Source organism: Auxenochlorella protothecoides, assembly GCF_000733215.1.
Source record: "Auxenochlorella protothecoides strain 0710 unplaced genomic scaffold scaffold116, whole genome shotgun sequence".
In the NCBI taxonomy this organism is placed as follows: Eukaryota; Viridiplantae; Chlorophyta; class Trebouxiophyceae; order Chlorellales; family Chlorellaceae; genus Auxenochlorella; species Auxenochlorella protothecoides.
The window spans coordinates 37,195-54,903 of NW_011934141.1; the positions used below are offsets into that span (position 1 = coordinate 37,195).

Sequence of the window (17,709 nt, forward strand, 5' to 3'; positions counted from 1 at the left end):
GAGAGTGCACCCCCAGCGCGCTCACGTCCACGACGGCGTGTGGGCCGTATGCGAGGCAGACGGGGCCGGCGGCGCAGGCCAGCGCGGTCCACAGCGCATGCAGGGGGAGGGGAGACAGCACCACAAAGCTGCGCTGCTCCGCACCGCGGCGCAGCGCTTCGTCCTGGCGCTGGCGGCAGAAGACGAAGCCGTACAGCGAGCTTCCCCGGCGCGGCAGGCGGAAGAAGAAGCTTGAGTCGCGGATGGAGGCGGGCGCCAGCTGCTTCTGGGCGGTGGAGTCCTGCGGGTGAGGCGGGTGGCGTGGGCAACTCGAGGCTGTTGAGGGATGGGGTGAAGCCGACATGGCTCTGGGCACACCAGGCCTGTGCATCCATTGTAAAGTGCCCAGGACATCAGCAATGCATGTCCCTCCTCGTCCCCAGGTCTCACTGGGAATGCATGGTAGGCGACCCGCTGCTGATCGCCCTCACTCAGAGACGCAGGGGGGTGCAGACTCTCGATCTTCTGTCCCTGATCCAGATCGAAAATCACGGTGCACACCGCTGTGATCAGTTGCTGGGACCCCATTCCAGCAACCACCCAGTCAGCCCTTGGGGCCTGATGACTCACAAGGGGGGGGGGGGGGGGGGGGTGGCCCCCCCCCCCCCCCCGGTTTCCCCCCGCCCCCCCCCCCCCCTTCGCCGCAGACACGGAGCGACGCCCGGTCTCTGCCCCCCGCTCACACCGCACTGCATCGCCAGACCCTCCTCCCCGCACACACGGGAACCCCTCATCCTCCTCGCCCCTGTTCCCACACTTTGTTTTCCACGGCGCCCTCGGTCCGGCCCCTGGCTCGCCACGCAGTACGCGTCTTCCGGCTCTACCTCCCTTCCTGGCTCCCAACCCTGCACACCTGACGCGTGATCTTGCCCCGCCCCCCGCCCAGAGTGAGGGCAGGGGGTGGGGCACCCCCGACGGCCCCTGCGCGAGTGGGCGCAGGTCCCCTCAGCACCGCCACACCCCTCCAAACCAGACCGAGCCCTGCAGCTGGTTTTCCAGGCACCCGCGCGGCACCCGCTGCGCCGGGCGCAGCTGCCGCTCCGCCCCGCGCAAGAGGCGCACGGCAGCCCCCCCTTCGGCTCTGGGCCAGGAACCTCACGGGTCGGCGCCGGGCCCGGGCCCCCCTGTTCCCCTCGACAGCTGTCTTCCGGCGCACGAGCGGACTTCAACACCCCACCCCCCACCCCCCACCCGTGCTTGACCACGGCTGTGCGGCGCCGGCACGATGCACGCCGGCCGCCCATTGACCCGGGGACCGAGACTGGCCAGGCCCGATCACCCTGCCCCAAGCCGAGGGGGGCTCTGCCTGATGTGAGCAGAATTTCCGTACCGAATCCTTTTGAAAGAGCACCGAAGGACCCCCCACACGATGCCGACGGTGTTGCCCCAAACCTTTCCTACCCCTGGCCCTCCCGTGTAGCTCTAGATTTGCTGCGCCCAGCAACACAACAGCGCGGGTTTGGGGGGTTGTCAAGGTCAGGGGAAGGGGGGTGGAGCTGCGGCGCATCCCAGGCACCACCCCGGGGTCCCCGCTCGTTCAGAAGCCGTCGCTGGCGAGGAGGGAGTGCAGGGCCTCCACCACCGGGCTCCCCGCCAGGCTCAGCCCCGGATCGGCGATCTTGGCGGCGAGGAGGGAGGCGACCGCGGCGCGCAGGTCGCGCACGAGCACGCCGATCCTGGCGGGGGCCTTGAACCGCGCCCAGCCGCCGGCGGTGAGGGTCCCCGCCACGTGATCCACGCTGAGCTCGCCCGCGAAGAGCAGGATGGCGTAGGCCGGCACGGCGCTGCTGGCCCGGACGAAGACCTTGCTGGTGCGCACGATGTCGGAGTAGACCAGCCAGCCGGAGGGGAAGCGCCCCGCCCCAAAGTTGCAGGAGGAGGGGTGCAGGAACACGCGGCCGCGGCTGCGGTCATGGAAGCGCAGCTCGGCCGGGTCTGCGTCGATCTGCGCGGTGCCCCCGTGCACTCTTTGGAACTTGGGCGGCGGTGCGTCCACGCGCAGCAGGTTGGGGTACAGCCCCGCCGCCAGCGCGGCCTTGACCACGCGCGCCGAGGCGGCCGCCGCGTCCAACGCGTGTGGCGGGTCCCTGGAGGGCGGCGCATCCAGGCGCGCCAGGTAGCCGCCGTCCACAAAGCCCAGGGCCTGCAGGATGCCGGCCAGCTGGCGCCGGCCCGCCAGCACGCCCTCCATGCCCTGCTGCGACAGGAAGTTGTCACGCGCAAAGGCGCCTCGCGCGCCGGGGCCGCCCGCCGCGCGCCAGGCGTTGTACGCCGCGATCAGCGCCAGGTGGTCCGACTGCGACCCCGCCACCGAGGCCGTGAGCCGGCGTCGGGCCGCGTCGGCCTGTGTGGGGAGGGGGGAGGGGGGAGGAGGGCAGCATTTCTGTCATTTGTGTGGGGGATGCGCGGCGGGGGAGCCATCAGGTGGGCGGAGGTCTGGGGGGCGCAGCTGTGTGTGCATGCAGCCCGGGCGCGGGCCGTCGCCCACGCATCCCCTCCAAACACCACCTCCCACCTCCTCGCGGATGGCGTGGGCGGAGACGAACATGGGCCGGCCGTGTGCTAGGGCGGCTGCCATGGTCAGCACCGGGTCCAGGCAGCAGAGCAGGGCGCCGAAGATGAGCAGCTTTCCGATGGCCGGGTCGCAGGGCATGGCGGTCAGGTGGCGACCCAGCGGGGTCAGGACCAGGGGCGCGGCATGGTCGTCGCGCCCGTCGGGGCCCGCCACGGTTTCCAGCGCGCCGATGTCCAGCAGCATGTCCATGGCTGGGCGGCGAAGAAGTGGAGGGTGTGTGTGTGTGAGGGAGGTGGAAATTCAGGGGGGGCCGAGCACAGAGGTCAAGAGTGGGGCAGGGAGAGGCGCTCAGCAGGGAAGCAGTGGTAGCGCGACGAAAGCATCACGCGTCATGCAGGCGGGCCACGTGAGCAGGGAACGCACGCTGCGCCGCCCCGTTCCTCCCCCCGGCTCGACAACTCACCATGCTCGAGGGCGGCGGGGCGGGGTGGCGTGAGCATGGCGCGCGCGGCGGCCTCCACGTCGGCGGAGCTGCCTAGGATGCCCTTGATGTCTAGCACAAAGCCCTTCAGTCGGAGGAGGGGCGGGGGGAGAGGAGGGACGGAGGCCAGGTGAGTCAACGACGTCCATGTGCTAACAATGCAAGGAGGGCAGCCGCCGCCCTGTGCCGTGGCAGGCTGGGGTGCGGGCCTGCGCCAGCACCTCCCAAAAGCATCATTCCTCCTGGCCTCTCCATTCTCCACCTTTGTATCAGTCCCAGGGCGCGCCAAACCCACCTCTCCCACGTGTATCTACCTGCAGCGAGACGCGGTGGATCTCCGGCGCGGTGTTCTTCTCCAGCTTGCGCCACGTGGCGCGGCTGAACAGGCGCCAGCAGGTCCCAGGCCGTACGCGCCCCGCCCGCCCACGCCGCTGCTGCGCCGAGGCCTGCGACACCCAGGTCTCCGCCAGGCGGTTGAGGCCCTGGTCGGGGTCAAACGCCATCTCCTTCACCCGCCCCGTGTCGATGACGCACACCACATCGTCGATGGTGATGGAGGTCTCAGCCACGTTGGTGGCCACCACCACCTTGATGCAGCCTGCAGGGCGGGGGCAGGAGGTCAGCAGGGGAGGCATGTACCAGGGGCCAGGAGGGGCACAGAGGGGCGAGGAAAGTGGAGTGACGCCCCCGGCGGGCACGCGCCGGTCTCCCTCTGCCCAGCACCGCTCGATGCTTGACTGCACTCTGCGCCGTCGCACCTTTGGGCGGGCGCTGGAAGACGGCCGACTGCTGGGCGGGGGGCAGGCCACCGTGGAGGGGCAGCACGTGCAGGGGTTGGCGTGAGGAGCGCAGCTGGCGCACCACTTTGTCAATCTCCTCGGCGCCCGAGGCGAAGATGAGGATGGCCTGGGCCGGGCCCTTGGAGAACTTGGTGGCGATGACGTGCTCCACCACCGAGCCGATGAGCTCGTAGTTGATCGTGGCCTCGTCGATGGCCGCCAGCCCCGCCCGCGTCTGCTCGCTGTACTCCTCCAGCCCACGCGGGATGGGTGCCGCCTTGTCCTTGACCTCCTTCTTTCCACCCGGGCCGTCGCGGCTGCCGCCGTGGGAGGACGGCCGGGTGACCCTGAAACGCGTCTGCTCCAGGGCATCCTCCAGGTAGTACTCTGTGTGAGAGAAGGGTGGGATTGGGGGTGTGGACGGAGGAGAGGAGCGTGGCGGGGTGATGGGCAACCTTGCAGTCAAGACTGCTGGGCTCCATGGGAGTCCCCATTCCATGTGCCCCGCGGGCAGGTTTGGGGCAGGGACCGGTGTCAGCCTCCGCCAGACCGGGGCCACACGCCCATGTGATTTTTGGCACAGGCGCCAGGAAATCCCGGGCTCCCCGCGTGCAGGCAGGGCCCCCTGTGGCTGGCACGGTCCCACCCAGCGACTCACCGGTGACGGGATGGGTGAACCCCGGGATGACCACCCGCGCGGTGGGCTGCCCCAGGGCCTCCTCAAAGTATGCCGCAAACAGGTCGGCATCCGCTGTGGCAGACATGAGCACCACCTTGAGGTCCGGGTTCCTGCCTGCAGGATTGGGGGGTGGGTGCAAGGAGGCCGCAAGGCATGGTGTGGAGGGGCCAGACCAGCGTTTCGAGCGGCATCGCTGGTGCAGGCCGGTGCACCCCCAGCGTCGCTGACGGCTGCGCAGTCGCGAGTATCGACGGCGCCTGGCCAGCATGCTCGCACTGCGCGGTCGCCACCAGTCCAACACCCACCAGTCTCAACCCACCCGACTGGAGCAGCTTCTTGAGGAGGAGCAGCAGCAGGTCGGACTCCAGGCTTCGCTCGTGCACCTCGTCCAGGATCACGTGCGTCGTGCCCTCCAGGCCGGGGTCGTTGAGCAGGCGGCGCAGCAAAATGCCTGGGGCGGGCCGGGCGAGGGTGGGAAGGTGGGGGGTGAGGCTGGGTGGGCGAGGCCGGGCGGTGGGCGGGGCAGGTAGGGTGCCTGCTGCGATATGGGTGCCTCGACACGGCGCAGCGTGCCTTGAGGTGCCGCAGGCCAAAGATTGGAGCGAGCTGGAAAGACCCGTGGATGCATGATCGGCCTGGCCTGACGACAATGGAGGGCAGTGAGCGCGCCCCACGACCCCCCCCCCCTTGACCTTCCCAAGGAACCCACAAATCCACCCACCCGTGGTGCAGAAGAGGAGGCGGGTGCGGGCGCTGCGCTTGGAGTCGAGCTTGACCGCGTGGCCCACGACCTCGCCCGCCGCCTCGCCCCGCTCTGCCGCCACGCGTGCCGCCAGGCCCACGGCGGAGATGCGGCGGGGCTGGGTGACCACGACGTCGAGCGCGCCGCCCGCCCCGCGCGCCACGGCGTCCTCCAGCAGAAACTGTGGGACCTGGGTGGACTTGCCGCAGCCCGTGGCGCCCTCCACCACCAGCACGGCGGCGCCGGCCAGCCCCTCCAGGACGGCCTCCCGCTGCGCGGCGGCGGGCAGCGCGGCGCGCACGGCGCGCATGCCCGCATGCTGTGCGTCCGACCGCCACTGCGCCAGCGCGCGCTGCAGCGCCACGCTCTCCTCCCGCACCCGGGCCGGGTTGGGGGCGGCGGGGCGGTAGGCGGGGCGCGGGCGCGCAGGGCGCGCGTCGCTGCGCCGGGGCGCGGGGGACGCCCCATGCGCGTCGCCGCCGTCGGTGCTGGCCGCCGCAGCGGGTGGAAAGGGGAGCGGGGTGGCCAGAGCCTTGGGCACCAGCGCCTGCACCGCCTGCGCCAGCTCGAACACCATGGGCTGGCCCAGCAGGCCCAGCGCCCGCTCGTGCAGCGCCCGCGTCAGCGCCAGCGTCGCGCCTGGGGGCAGGGCCGCACATCTGGCGAGTGTTTGTGTGGGTGGGGGGATGGGTGGGGGGGGATAACATTGATGGCGGGACGGTGAGGGGTTTCGGGTGACTTGCACTTGCTAAGTCAAGAATCACACACGCAGAGAGGAGCCGCCTCAGCCCTACGACCAGGCTTTCTCCCCCTCACCTGACGCTGAGAACGGGGGCCTGGAAGGGGTAGCGTGGCGCGGCGTCGCCGGTCCACACGGTGAGGTGCAAGGAGCTGGGGTCGGGCGCCTCCTGGTCGATGTCCAGCGACAGGCGGAGGTCGAGGGAGGCCGGGCCGACCGTGACGTCCTCTTCGCCAAAGATGGACTGGATGGCGGCGACCTCCTCCTCCCACATGTTTGAGCAGTCGTCGGAACGCGGCGGCAGGTCAGTGGCGCTCTCAGTCAGGCCCTTGTTTACAGCTGTGAGGGTGGGCGTAAGGGATTGGGAATAGTTGCAGTGGGGACTCGATAATGTTGAAGGCATGGCTCAATGCAGGCGTGGTCAGAAGCAGTGTGCCGGTCCAGCATCCCAGCAGACACCAACCACCACACCACCCCCAGACCTGTCAGCATGGCGAAGAGGAGCCTGCGCGCGGCCTCCACGGCCCCGCTGCCCTCCGCCACGGCCCGCATGACCTCTGGCAGGGGGTAGCCGCAGTCGATCAGCTCGGCAACGGCGGGGTCCTCCAGGGCGATGGCCTCTGCCTCGGCCGCGCTGGTCCAGCCGTTGCCGCGATTGAGCACCTCGGGCGCCTTGCCCGCCGCGCCTGCGGCGGGCAGGGGGTGGGAGGTCCAGCATGTATGCAAGACCACATGCAAGATCAAGATCTATGAACACAGGCAGGGAAGGGGATGCGTTCAAGCAGCAGGGCGGGTGTTCATAGCATGCATGCCTGTCGCTCAGAGTCAGACACACACGCAGCGCCCTGCCACCAGGAAGCCCATCTCCAGCCCCTTCCCACACATGCCAACAGATTCCAGCAACTCCCCACCGGGCGCAAATCTGGTGGGCAGCTCCTCCTCCGGTATGTTGAGGCATAGCCAGTCCAGGGCCTGCATCAGCGAGACCGCGGGCCCCAGCACCTGCATGGCAGTGGCGACGGCCGCCTCGCTGAACCCCAGCCGCCTCGCCTCACTCGCGACGGAGCTGCCCTCAGGGACGGGCCCCGCATCGATTCCGAGGCGCCCGCCCTCGCCATCCCGCACGCTGAGGTCGGCCAGGAGGTCGGCCACGGCGCGGCGGTGCTGGTCCGTCATGATGACGGCGGAGGGCGCGTGGCGGGCCGCCCGGGCCACGGCCGCCTTCTCCCTGGCCGCCGCCCTTTCCTTGCGGGCCGCAGCGGCCACCGCGCGGGCCTTGGACTCCTCGGCCTGCAGTGTTGTACAGGAGGGAGAGGGGCCTGGGCGGGGCAAGATCTCCTTGCCGGCTCACACGCAGCAAGGGACATGCAAAGTTCACCCTCCCAGGCCAGGCCCCACCAGTCTCCCACCCAACTCCCTGCAGGGGCCTGCGCTGGCCCCACCCCCTCACTCCTAAAACCCCCTTCAGGTCCACAGTACCTTGTGGCCCAGCTCCTTCCACAGCCCACGGTATTGCTCGGGGAGGAGGGAGTGCAGGGACCTGTCCCCTGCCAGGCGGTGCAGGCCCACCACCGCGCCACGCTGCAGCGCCTCCTCCTCCGTCTCCGCGGCCGCCTCCTCCGCCAGGAACATGATGGCGTCGGCCTCCGCCTGGCGCGGGTGTGGCAGGACCACGCGACACCGCCACCGCCCAGGCGCGGCGGCCGGCACTGCCTTGTAGCGCGGCTTGGGGAGCTTCTCCTTCAGGCACCACTCGTGCAGCAGGAGCTTGGGCGACTTGCCGGCGTAGTACCCGCCCTTGCTGCCAACGTCCATGAGTGGGGCGGGGGCGGCGGGCGCCGGCCTGGCAGCCGGGGCTGCGGTTGCAGCAGTTGTGGGCTCCTCCCCCGGGGCAGCCTCGGCATGTTGCTTCTTGATGTGCTCCTGCAGTCGGTTGGCCTGCTTGTACACCTTGTCGCAGTGGGGACAGGTCACCTCCTGCCCACGCTTATCGACCACTGCAGGGCCCTTGGTCCCTCCCCCACCGCCAGAGCTGTTCGTAAGGGGGGAGGGTATGCAAGGGGAGGGAATGAGGAGGGATTTGAAGGTTTATGATACATTTAGCGCATCCCGACGTTCCCATAAATGCACGCCCATCGACGAGCCTGCATGAGTTGTCAGCACCACCGACCTGAACACTTTAGCGGATGCTCGCTTGGCATCTCTGTTGCGCACCCCCCCCATACCCTTAATTCCATGTCACTTTTGGGCGAGAGTGTCACAGCTCCAAGAGGCTCATATAGTCTCGAAGCTCTAGTGCGCAGTACTCGCGGTTTTTTAAAAGCCAAACAGCGCGCGCGAGAGAGATCCTCCGCCGCCGCACCGCACGAGAGTGGTGCTGGTTGAGAAAGGATGGTGACCTCTCTGAAAAGATTCTAAAGGTGATATCAAGGTGCAGGAGGGACAGCATCATCAGACAGCAGGTGAGAGAGATCAGGAAGGGAGTCCAGGATGGCCAGGGCCGGATGCGGGGAATCCGATGGGAGGTCTTTGGGTGCCCCATTCACAGAGTCCCTCATGTCAGGCTGTATCACTGAGGATGTCCCGGCTCCGAGCATGTCTGTGGGGGGGTCAGTCTTGGCGGCCGGCTCGCTGAAGTATGGCACGATTGTGTCTCCACCCAGACCCACGGGAAGGGATTCAGGAACACCCTCCACCGGGGCCTCCTCAAAATTGGACCAGTCCTCTGAAAGGTCTCCAATGGCAGCCGCCTCTCTGCTAAGCGATTGAAACTCCCTGTCGGCGAGCGTGGGCTCCACAACCGGTTCCAAAGCTTGACCTGCTCCAGCCTCCCTGCCCACGGGTGGACCATTTCCAGCCAGGAAGGGCTCCATGAGCGAGGCAGAGGCACCTCCTCCCTCGCCAGCGGTGGAGGTGCCGCCCATTGACGCCTCGCCAGCGTGAGTGGATCCCCCGACTGCTGCTGAGGAATCAGGGTTGCCCCCACTCTCTTCAGAGGTCTCCTCGTGCTCCACCCAGTGCTGTCCCTGAGGGGGGGGGGGGAGTGTGGGAGGATTGGCCATCGAGCAAGCTAAAAGGGTTTCAATGACACACCAGTTTGCCGGTAGCCTGGGATCGCCAGGGAGCGTCCCAACACATGCCAGGACCCGAGCAGTGTTACTTTCGCCTCATGCCCACCCCCCTACCTACCTCACTGGACCATGCCTCCTGCAGGGTGTGCTCAGGCAGGTCCTGGTCGCCCTCAGCTGCCTTCTGGGACGGCACGCCTGCGACTTCATGTGGTGCTGGTGGCAGCGCGGATTTATGGCCCCAGGAAAACCTGCCCTCCAGCCGGCCCTGACTCGTCTGCGCCGTTTTGGGCACGGGCAGACCCTGTAATCAAGGGGTTGTGCAGGGTTGGACATTCAATGCCAGATCCCGGGCACTGTGGCATCTGGAGACAAGGGCCTTAGCCTGTGGCAACATGGCTGAAGGGGCATGCATCCCCACAGTGTCCAGGATGCTGCAGCATTGCTCCGGTGCAGCTGTACTCCCAAGCGCCGCAGGGACATTGACGACGCCACCCAGTGCATCCAGGCGATGCAGAGTGAGTACCACCTAGGGCACTCCAATGATCACAATCGTACCATGCTGTTGAGGAAGCGTGCCCCCGCTGGCAGGTGCTGCCATAAAGGCATAGGCGGCTCGGTGTCCAGCGTCACGTGGCGCGGGTCCCATGCTCTGAGGCCGGGATACGCAGCCTCGAGCTCGTCCAGGGAGGGAGCTGCGCAGAGGCCGGCGCCAGGGTACAGGAGATCCTGGAGGAATCGGTCATCCACTACCCCACCAGTCGCATCCTTGAAGGGGTCACAGGGTGACGCTTCCGGCACCCCGGTGGAAGACCTTTGCGCCTCTGTGGCATCTGGCTCTTGATCCAGGACTTCTGCATTGGCACACATATGACTGTTTGAAGCGTTCAAGACTGCATTCCTCTTTTGGCAAGGTGGTCTGGACTCCATAACTGGCCACCAGGCTGCAGAATCACCTTCCCACGCACCTGCTTCTTGAAATTCCTCCACAAAGTCATCAAATTCTCCAAACTCGTCGAGGTCCGACTCAGGCCCTTGTGCTTGTTGCACTGGAGCAGCATCTTCGCTTGACGCTGCAGCCTCATCCTCCTCTGAGCCCGTCTGCTGGGACTTTGCAGCTGAGCTGACCCCCTCCGCTGCATCAGACTTTTGAGAGTCTGGTGGCTCATCAGGGGAAGGTGCACTATCGGAAGATGAACAATGTATGGCTGTAGAGCGTAACGTCGGTGGGTCTCCACTCAAGGTGAGGACGACGTTGCTACCGTCAGAGAGCTCTGCTGTGTCACCAGCTTCTCCTATGCCAACATCACTGGAGACAACTTCATCCGAGCTGGTGGGGGCCTCATACTCCTGATCGACTGTTTTTGTGGCTGGATCCTCCAGTCGTGAGGCAGTTGCCTCTTCTCCATGAGACAGATCGTCCGCCATCGGCACCAATCCTGCCTGGTCAAGGGGTAGGGGAGTCTCTATAAGTTAATGCTACGATTGTACTGCAGCAGTCTGAAACATCGTAGACTATCTGATACATGTCTCAAATTTTATAGAATGAACGCATCTGCCCGCGCTACGCACCGCGTTCAGCCTGCTGCTGGGGAGAGTGCTGACCTCTCCTCCACCCAGGAGGAGGATCGATCAAGCCTTGCCTGCACCAGTTCTAAGGTGTTGAAAGTCTAGTTCGATTGCATTTGACTTGGAGCTGTTCCAAAGATAGAGAGTCATACACACGATGCAAACTTCATGGAGCATCTGTTGGACTCACGATCTCCGGCGTGGCGTCACGTCAGCAAGCCATCCAACGTGCCGAGGAAGCGGCAGCGATATATCAGGCTCTACCCCCTAGATGCAAATTCAGCTACCATCGAAATCATGCAGGCTTGCGTGCGACATCTCGCGAGATCCGCACCAGTAACTTGGTCATCAGTTTGCTCGTCTGTTCCTGCTGCTCTCCTCCACCTCCGACAGTATTCAGAGGCACAGCCCAGTCAAACTGACGATGCGGAACCTGTGCGTGACCAGATAGAATTCAACACTTTGTCCACCCCAAGCTGCATTCTCAATGAGGACTACCCCCAGATCCAGTTTACTTCTCCATTCCTCTTCACAAAGGACGGTGAGCTGGGGTGACGCTGGTCTCAGGGAGGCCGTTTACTGGCAATCTGTGACCTCACAGCATTACAAGGTTAATCAATCAAACCCACATCCAACAGATGTGTTCATGCCAAGGGCGGTGGGCAAGCCCATGGCGACGTGGACTGCGCCGCTGATCGAGATCAGGAAGTACTTGAATGTGAGTCGAGTTCTGGACCGTAAGCAGAGTACGCTGGCCGCTGCTTGTTTTCTGTTCCTGATGCAGTCTCGTGTCGTGGACCGATTCCTGCATGCCGATCCCCCTCTACCTCAGAACACGGTGATGTCCAAGCTCCTGCAAAGCAAGTATGACCAGACAGCCAAGAGGAAGGACCTGGAAAGCGGGGCATGGCAGGCCCTGGAGTCAAGTGCGTCTGTATGTGAGACAATATGTGGGCCACATTGATCACTCTGAATGCTTGGAAGGGTGGTTCAGGGAACCTTGAGTGGGTCCCTGCCATGAAGCTGGCCCGTGGCATCTACCCCTGCCGGTTGCCCTTCACATGCCCCGGAATTTAAGCAAGCCTTCCTGTCGCACCCCCAGCCGTGGAGGCATACAACACGGGCGACTTTGATATGCTGTCTGAGTTTGCAGACTACGAGCTGGTGGGGGAGTTGCGCCGCAACTACACCCACACAATGGGGACCAAGGGCATGGAGGAGAAGGGCGTTCGGTTCAGGATTGCTGACCGGAGCAGCCTCATTCTCACTGACGTCCTGGAGCGGACGCGGACCCCAGAGGGCAGGTGTGTTGCGTGGCATTGGAAGTCAGGGTACCATGGGTGCTGCAGGGAGGCTGGGCAGCAATGCTGTGCCTCCCTCCTATGCCTAGACCACTGGTATTATCCAAGTGTTGGCCTCTGATTTCTGCCTCAGCTCGGCAGCGCCTCGCCCACCAGGTGGGTGAAGGAAGCTGCCGAGGGTTCGAGCTCGGGCGTGAGTCCGCAGCCCCTCCTGGACGGCCCAGAGCCCGAGCGCTTCTGCTTCCTGTATGTTTTGTACGACTGCGACCTGCGGGCAGACATCTACAGGAAGAGTGACAAGGCGGTGCTGCGGGAGGTCGTGCTGCCACGGCCATATGCAGCCGCGTTCCGCAGGGGACCCCTCCCCCTCAGCCTCCCGGCAGGCTCTCTGGAGGCAGACTGGGAGCTGGTGTGCTTGAGACGAACAAATCTGGGTGCAGATGTGCAAGTGGAATGAATGTAGAAAGCTTTTAGGAAACGTAACATTTATGGACGAAAGGTATGTCATGATTTTTGGGCGCGAGCGGGTCCCGTTGCTCCTCCTCGAATGTGTGGGCAGGATGCAGGCCCTGGAGAGGAGGGTGCCTACAAATAATAGATTCAGAAATTTTATTCTTCGATCATTTTTCCTTACGACACTTCAAGATGGCCGCAAGAGTGGCGAGTCACAGATTCGCCCAGGCTGCCACCAGGGCCTGGAGTTTTGGCAGCAGGAACCCCGGCCCCGTGCTAGCGAGCCAGGCGCGGGGCATGGCCGCCCAGGCAGAGCCCTCAGTTGGTAAGCTGGATCACATTGCAAATGGGAACCCCGAGGGCCAGGACCTGGCGCGCCTATGTCACGCTGGGGGTGCCAGCATCAGGTCGGCAGCATCCATGCACGCGCCCTCCCCACTCTCTCCAACTCGCAGACGCCAGCGATGTCAGCGACTTTGTTCTGGAGAAAAAGGGCATCCGCGTGCGCGGCACGCCCATGTACCTGGACATGCAGGCCACGACCCCCGTGGACCCTCGGGTGACGGACGCCATGATCCCCTACTTCACGGAGCTGTATGGCAACCCCCACTCTCGCACCCACTTCCTAGGATGGGAGGCAGAGGACGCCGTGGAGAAGGCGCGGGCCCAGGTGCGGCGGTGTGTTGTGGGAGGGATGGGAAATTGACTGCTGGGCTGCTCCTTGTTTTTCTCCTCCGGCCATACAGTCTGTGCCTCAGGAGTGATCAAAGGGGAGGGCCCCTGGTCCTCACCAGCAGGAACAAAGCCCTCACCACACATCTGTTCATCTGGACTCCCTCCAATCCCTCGCACATCCCCCCCCCCTCCCCCAGGTGGCTGGCCTGATTGGGGCCGACCCCAAGGAGATCGTGTTCACCTCGGGCGCGACGGAGTCCAACAACCTGGCGATCAAGGGCGTGGCGGGTTTCTACCGGGACAGGAAGCGCCACATCGTGACCACCCAGACCGAGCACAAGTGCGTGCTGGACTCGAGCCGGTACCTGCAAAACCGCGGGTTTGAGGTGACCTACCTCCCCGTGGGCCCCTCGGGCCTCGTGTCTGTGCAGGCGCTGGCCGACGCGCTGCGCCCCGACACCGCGCTCGTGTCGGTGATGGCGGTGAACAACGAGATCGGCACGGTGCAGCCTCTGGCGGAGATCGGCGCGCTGTGCCGGCAGCGCAAAGTCTTCTTTCACACCGACGCCGCGCAGGCGGTGGGCAAGCTGCCGTTGGACGTCGACGCCATGAAGATCGACCTGCTGTCCATCTCGGGGCACAAGCTGTACGGGCCCAAGGGCGTAGGCGCGCTCTATGTCCGGCGCCGGCCGCGCGTGCGCCTGGAGGCCCAGATCTCCGGCGGCGGGCAGGAGCGGGGGCTGAGGTCCGGCACCCTGCCCACGCCGCTGATTGTGGGCCTGGGCAAGGCCTGCGAGATCGCGGGGGAGGAGATGGAGGCCGACAGCCGGCACATCCAGGGGCTGGCGCGGCGCCTCTACGACGGCATCACCAGCCAGCTCGCGGTGTGTGTTTGTGTGTTTTGGGGAGGGGGGATGATGGTTCGGAGGAAGGCACGGAATTCTTTGCGTGCGGTGGCTTGTGGAGCTTGCAGATGGCTGTCCATGCACGATCGCAAGGAGGTGGTCAGGCATGGAATGGGAGGCAAGGCCCCTGGCTCTTCTTCTTGCTACTTCTCGCTGCTTCCTCAGGCTTTGCCCCAAGCAGCACTCTGCAGTGCATCTCGGTGGTTGGGCAGGGCCAGGGCACCCCGCCGCGTGCAGGCCACGCTTTGTCACGCTTTGAATTCTCCAACAGCACAGCCCGCACCCACTGCTCGCACCCACCCACCCACCCACCCGCAACCTCGCAGGGCGTGGTGCTAAACGGCGACGAGCAGGCGCGTTACTGGGGCAACGTCAATCTCTCCTTTGCGTATGTAGAGGGCGAGTCGCTGCTGATGGGCCTCAAGGACGTGGCGGTGTCCAGTGGGTCGGCCTGCACCTCTGCCAGCCTGGAGCCGTCCTACGTCCTGCGCGCACTGGGGGTGGAGGAGGACATGGCGCACACCAGCATCCGGTTTGGGCTGGGGCGCTTCACCACCGCCGCTGAGGTGGACGCGGCCGTGGAAGCCACCGTGCGCCACGTCAACAAGCTGCGCGAGATGAGCCCGCTGTGGGAGATGGTGCAGGAGGGCGTTGACATCAAGTCCATCCAGTGGAGCCAGCACTGAGCGCTGGGTGTTCGTGTGGGCCGGCATGCCGCGGAGAGGCGTAGGAGTGGACGTGAGGGCATGGAACCTGGCGTCACTCCGAATGCCTCATGTGTGCCTTTGTTCCAATATCTTTGGGGCCCAATCCCTTGGCACGTTGTAAGAGAATAAGCTGAGGATCAGGGGTTGAACCAAAGTGACATGGCTCCTCTGATACAGGGGATGGGCGATGCTCGATGGGCCGACCAGGAACATGAGATGGGACTGCACCGAGGGGCAATGGCCCCCTTGCAGGGCATGCGCAATGCATTTTTCGCATGCGTGCAGGTCCGATTCTCGAACGGATAGTGAAAAGTATGGAGAACATTCATTGCCTCGCGCAAATGAGTGATTCGCATCTCATGCTGTCTCGATCTGTCGTCCCATGCGCATTGAAAGTCGGCCTGGCCTGGTACACACATCATGATCGAACAAATGCCCATGACAGCTCGCACGTTGGCCACTCCTTGTCCGTGAAGACACTGTCCTCGACGTCCTCTCATACGACTTGAGCTCTGGTGCTTCTGCCAACATGAACGTGCACAAGCGCATTCTCCAATCCACAATGCCGTGAAGACATCCTGCCGTGATGCTCCTCGAGCGCATTGCATGGCGCCCCCGCATGGCCATTCCTCACACATCTTCACGAGGACCCCGCCAGACATCATGCCCACGCCGTGCGGCATTCCTCATCTGCGCCAGCAAACGCAGGGACGTGGACATGATGCGCTTCACCCTGGGCATTCCGGGTTTTGATGATGCCCAGATACCCAGGATCATAGGGCTGGCAGGGGGCAGCCTCCTCATCGCCAATCATGTGCTCGGATCCCAGCCCACTCCCCTGGCCCAGGTATGAATGGGTGGGGAGAAGCATTGCTCATGGTGTCGGAGGACCGCACCCACTTTCACCCAGCTTATCAAAGATGCTTGTTTCTATGTTGAGAAACAACCGCCTCATGCACATGTCACCCTTCCACATCTCTGTGCAGACTTTGGCCGAGGTCTTGGGCCTGGCGCTGGCGAGCCTCGCCTTCGCCATCCCAAACTTGGATGCCTGGGTCAATGGGGGGAAGCAGGCTGCTAGTGCGACCATCACAGGTGCTCGCAACGTCTTCAGCTTGGCAGAGGATCTCAGCGAGGATGCCAAAGTGGTGCGTGCCCGGTGAATTAGCCGAGTGGGCGTTGTGGCGCCTTGTTGATTGCATGCATTTGAGTGTGCAGCAGACAGGGATCCCACGGCCAGCTGAGGCAACCCTCACTTTCCCTGTCCCCGACAGGAACTGGCGTGGGCTTCGTACGTCCTGCTGTTGAATACGGGCATCGCTGGGCTGGGTATGGTGGCTGGAGATCGCATCTTGCTCCTCCGGGGCCAGGTTGCAGGCACAGCACCGGCGCTCGAAGACGGCGCCGGCGGCGATTTGAGGGCGCAGACCCGGGGCGCAGATGCCGGGGATGGCGACCGACCCAGCTTTGTCCCTGCCTCCATGCAAAATCTCCTGGTGAAGGCGTTCACGACCAGGCACGGGCAAGCCCCCTCGCGTCTGTATGTCTGGACGGCGGACGGTCAAAGTTTGCCGCCAAACGACATCGTATGGCTGGATGCACTGGTGACCAAGCTTGCCCGTGCTCTGTGACATGCAGGATTAGACTGTTGCAGGCTGATGGGTGCGGCTCCTCTTGTTGAGAGCACTTTGCTGCACATGTGCTGGAACTGCTGCAGCCATGTGCCTGATCCGAGTCTGAAAACTATCGAGTGAACACCAGGCATGAGACAGAGAGTGTGCGCGGAGGGCCGCCTGCCTGGCGTCCGGCCGCAGTGCTGTACTGAGAGGCGCTGTGCCATGAGGCTGGCATGCAATGCACACAAAGGGCCAATGGGTCGGTATGGAGACTTCCATTGCCAGCCGCCCCCTCCAGTGCCGGCCTAGGCAGCCCTCAAACTGCCTGCACGCCTTGCAGCGCCTTCTTGACGGCGGCGTCGATGCGCCCTTGCAACGCAGCGTCCCCCAGCCGCTGCACGACCTCGCGCCCAAAGGAGTCCACGAGGATTCGCCGGGCGGCCGTGGCGTCGATGCCACGCGAGCTGCGTGCGTGCGATGATGGAGGGGGGATGTGGGGGGCGCGTGACCGAAACAGGCTGGCTGCGCCCCCGGGCAACAGGCGGATACTCGGTGGTGAGCGACACGACCACCCTCAAGCGAGGGAGCAGGTGGAGAGGGGGATCAGCACATGGTGTGACCTTGCGAGCACACCTGCTGCTCCTCCCCCCCTCCACCCTCGCAATCACTCCCCCAGCCACACCTCAGGTAAAACAGCTGGTCCTCCTCCAGGTCAGAGATGGCGGCGCCGTGGGTGCACTTGACGTCGTCGGCCACGATCTGCAGGTTGGGCTTCACGTTCACCGTGGCCCGCGGCGCCAGCAGCAGGTTGCGGCTGATCTGGGCCGCGTCGGTTTGCTGCGCGCCGCGGTTTACGCGCACATTGCCGTCGAAGACGCCCCGGGAGCGCCCGTCGGCGACGATGCACCTGCAAGGAGGGGGAGAAGGGGGGTTGGGGGGGGGAGGGTCTCAGGAAACTGAGAAGAGCAGCGGCCGGAAGGTCTATCCAGGCAGGGCACACTGCACAGGCCTTTGAGGTGAGCAGACGAGTCGCTGGACACTGGCTGCAGAGACAGGCTCAGTTTGGTGAGGACGGGCGTCCACCGACTCTGCGCCCAGCCCGCGAGGGGGACAGCCCCGGCGTCGCCCGGCCCGATGCCGAACAGCCATCCCACTCGCACTTGTGCAGCTGGTCGGCCTGTCCGGCGGGGTGGTCCAGCGTGAGCTTGGAGTGCAGGTCGTGCAGCTGGGCCTGGGAAGCCAGCAGGAAGCTGGCCAGCCGCGTCTGCGTGGCTGCGCCCAGCTGCACGATGCTGAGGTCATGCCGCGTCAGCGCGCCGCCCAGGCGCGCCTCCGTCAGGCTGTAGGAGCTCTCAGCGCCCTGGCGAGGGGGATGTGTGGGGTGGGGGGTGGTGCAGGTTTGGGGGGCCAAAGGGAAAATGGTGTGCAGAGGTCCGGTGGG

General features: G+C 65.0%; 6 protein-coding genes across 6 annotated transcripts in view; 3 read left to right on the forward strand and 3 right to left on the reverse strand.

The window, feature by feature from the left end:
- Positions 1–1,576: 1,576 nt before the first annotated feature.
- F751_0824 (Putative ATP-dependent RNA helicase DHX57) lies at positions 1,577–7,789 on the reverse strand (the record flags this gene model as incomplete). The annotated part of the gene is made up of 14 exons (XM_011397643.1): positions 1,577–2,233; positions 2,351–2,383; positions 2,555–2,805; positions 3,018–3,107; positions 3,331–3,633; positions 3,794–4,201; positions 4,473–4,607; positions 4,813–4,944; positions 5,215–5,353; positions 5,777–5,894; positions 6,052–6,313; positions 6,457–6,660; positions 6,886–7,264; positions 7,454–7,789. The coding sequence occupies 14 exons, from the start codon at positions 7,787–7,789 to the stop codon at positions 1,577–1,579; spliced, it is 3,447 nt and encodes a 1,148-aa protein (XP_011395945.1).
- Positions 7,790–11,281: 3,492 nt separating this feature from the next.
- Positions 11,282–12,369, forward strand: F751_0825 (hypothetical protein; the record flags this gene model as incomplete). Its single annotated transcript, XM_011397644.1, has 4 exons — positions 11,282–11,329; positions 11,444–11,537; positions 11,714–11,915; positions 12,069–12,369. 4 exons carry the CDS (start codon positions 11,282–11,284, stop codon positions 12,367–12,369), a joined length of 645 nt encoding a protein of 214 aa, XP_011395946.1.
- A 293-nt stretch (positions 12,370–12,662) lies between these two features.
- On the forward strand, positions 12,663–14,631 carry F751_0826 (Cysteine desulfurase, mitochondrial; the record flags this gene model as incomplete). The annotated part of the gene is made up of 4 exons (XM_011397645.1): positions 12,663–12,690; positions 12,821–13,035; positions 13,238–13,924; positions 14,272–14,631. 4 exons carry the CDS (start codon positions 12,663–12,665, stop codon positions 14,629–14,631), a joined length of 1,290 nt encoding a protein of 429 aa, XP_011395947.1.
- Positions 14,632–14,704: 73 nt separating this feature from the next.
- F751_0827 (hypothetical protein) lies at positions 14,705–14,977 on the reverse strand (the record flags this gene model as incomplete). Its single annotated transcript, XM_011397646.1, has 1 exon — positions 14,705–14,977. One exon carries the CDS (start codon positions 14,975–14,977, stop codon positions 14,705–14,707), a length of 273 nt encoding a protein of 90 aa, XP_011395948.1.
- Positions 14,978–15,370: 393 nt separating this feature from the next.
- F751_0828 (hypothetical protein) lies at positions 15,371–15,815 on the forward strand (the record flags this gene model as incomplete). The annotated part of the gene is made up of 2 exons (XM_011397647.1): positions 15,371–15,499; positions 15,639–15,815. 2 exons carry the CDS (start codon positions 15,371–15,373, stop codon positions 15,813–15,815), a joined length of 306 nt encoding a protein of 101 aa, XP_011395949.1.
- A 769-nt stretch (positions 15,816–16,584) lies between these two features.
- Positions 16,585–17,709, reverse strand: part of F751_0829 (Protein ABCI7, chloroplastic) — a gene marked incomplete at both ends in the record, with an annotated part of 2,912 nt that continues 1,787 nt past the window's right edge. The window contains 3 exons of the mRNA XM_011397648.1: positions 16,585–16,732; positions 16,951–17,175; positions 17,429–17,628. Of these exons, the coding sequence (XP_011395950.1) occupies positions 16,585–16,732; positions 16,951–17,175; positions 17,429–17,628 (573 nt within the window). The remainder of the gene's footprint in view (positions 16,733–16,950; positions 17,176–17,428; positions 17,629–17,709) is intronic.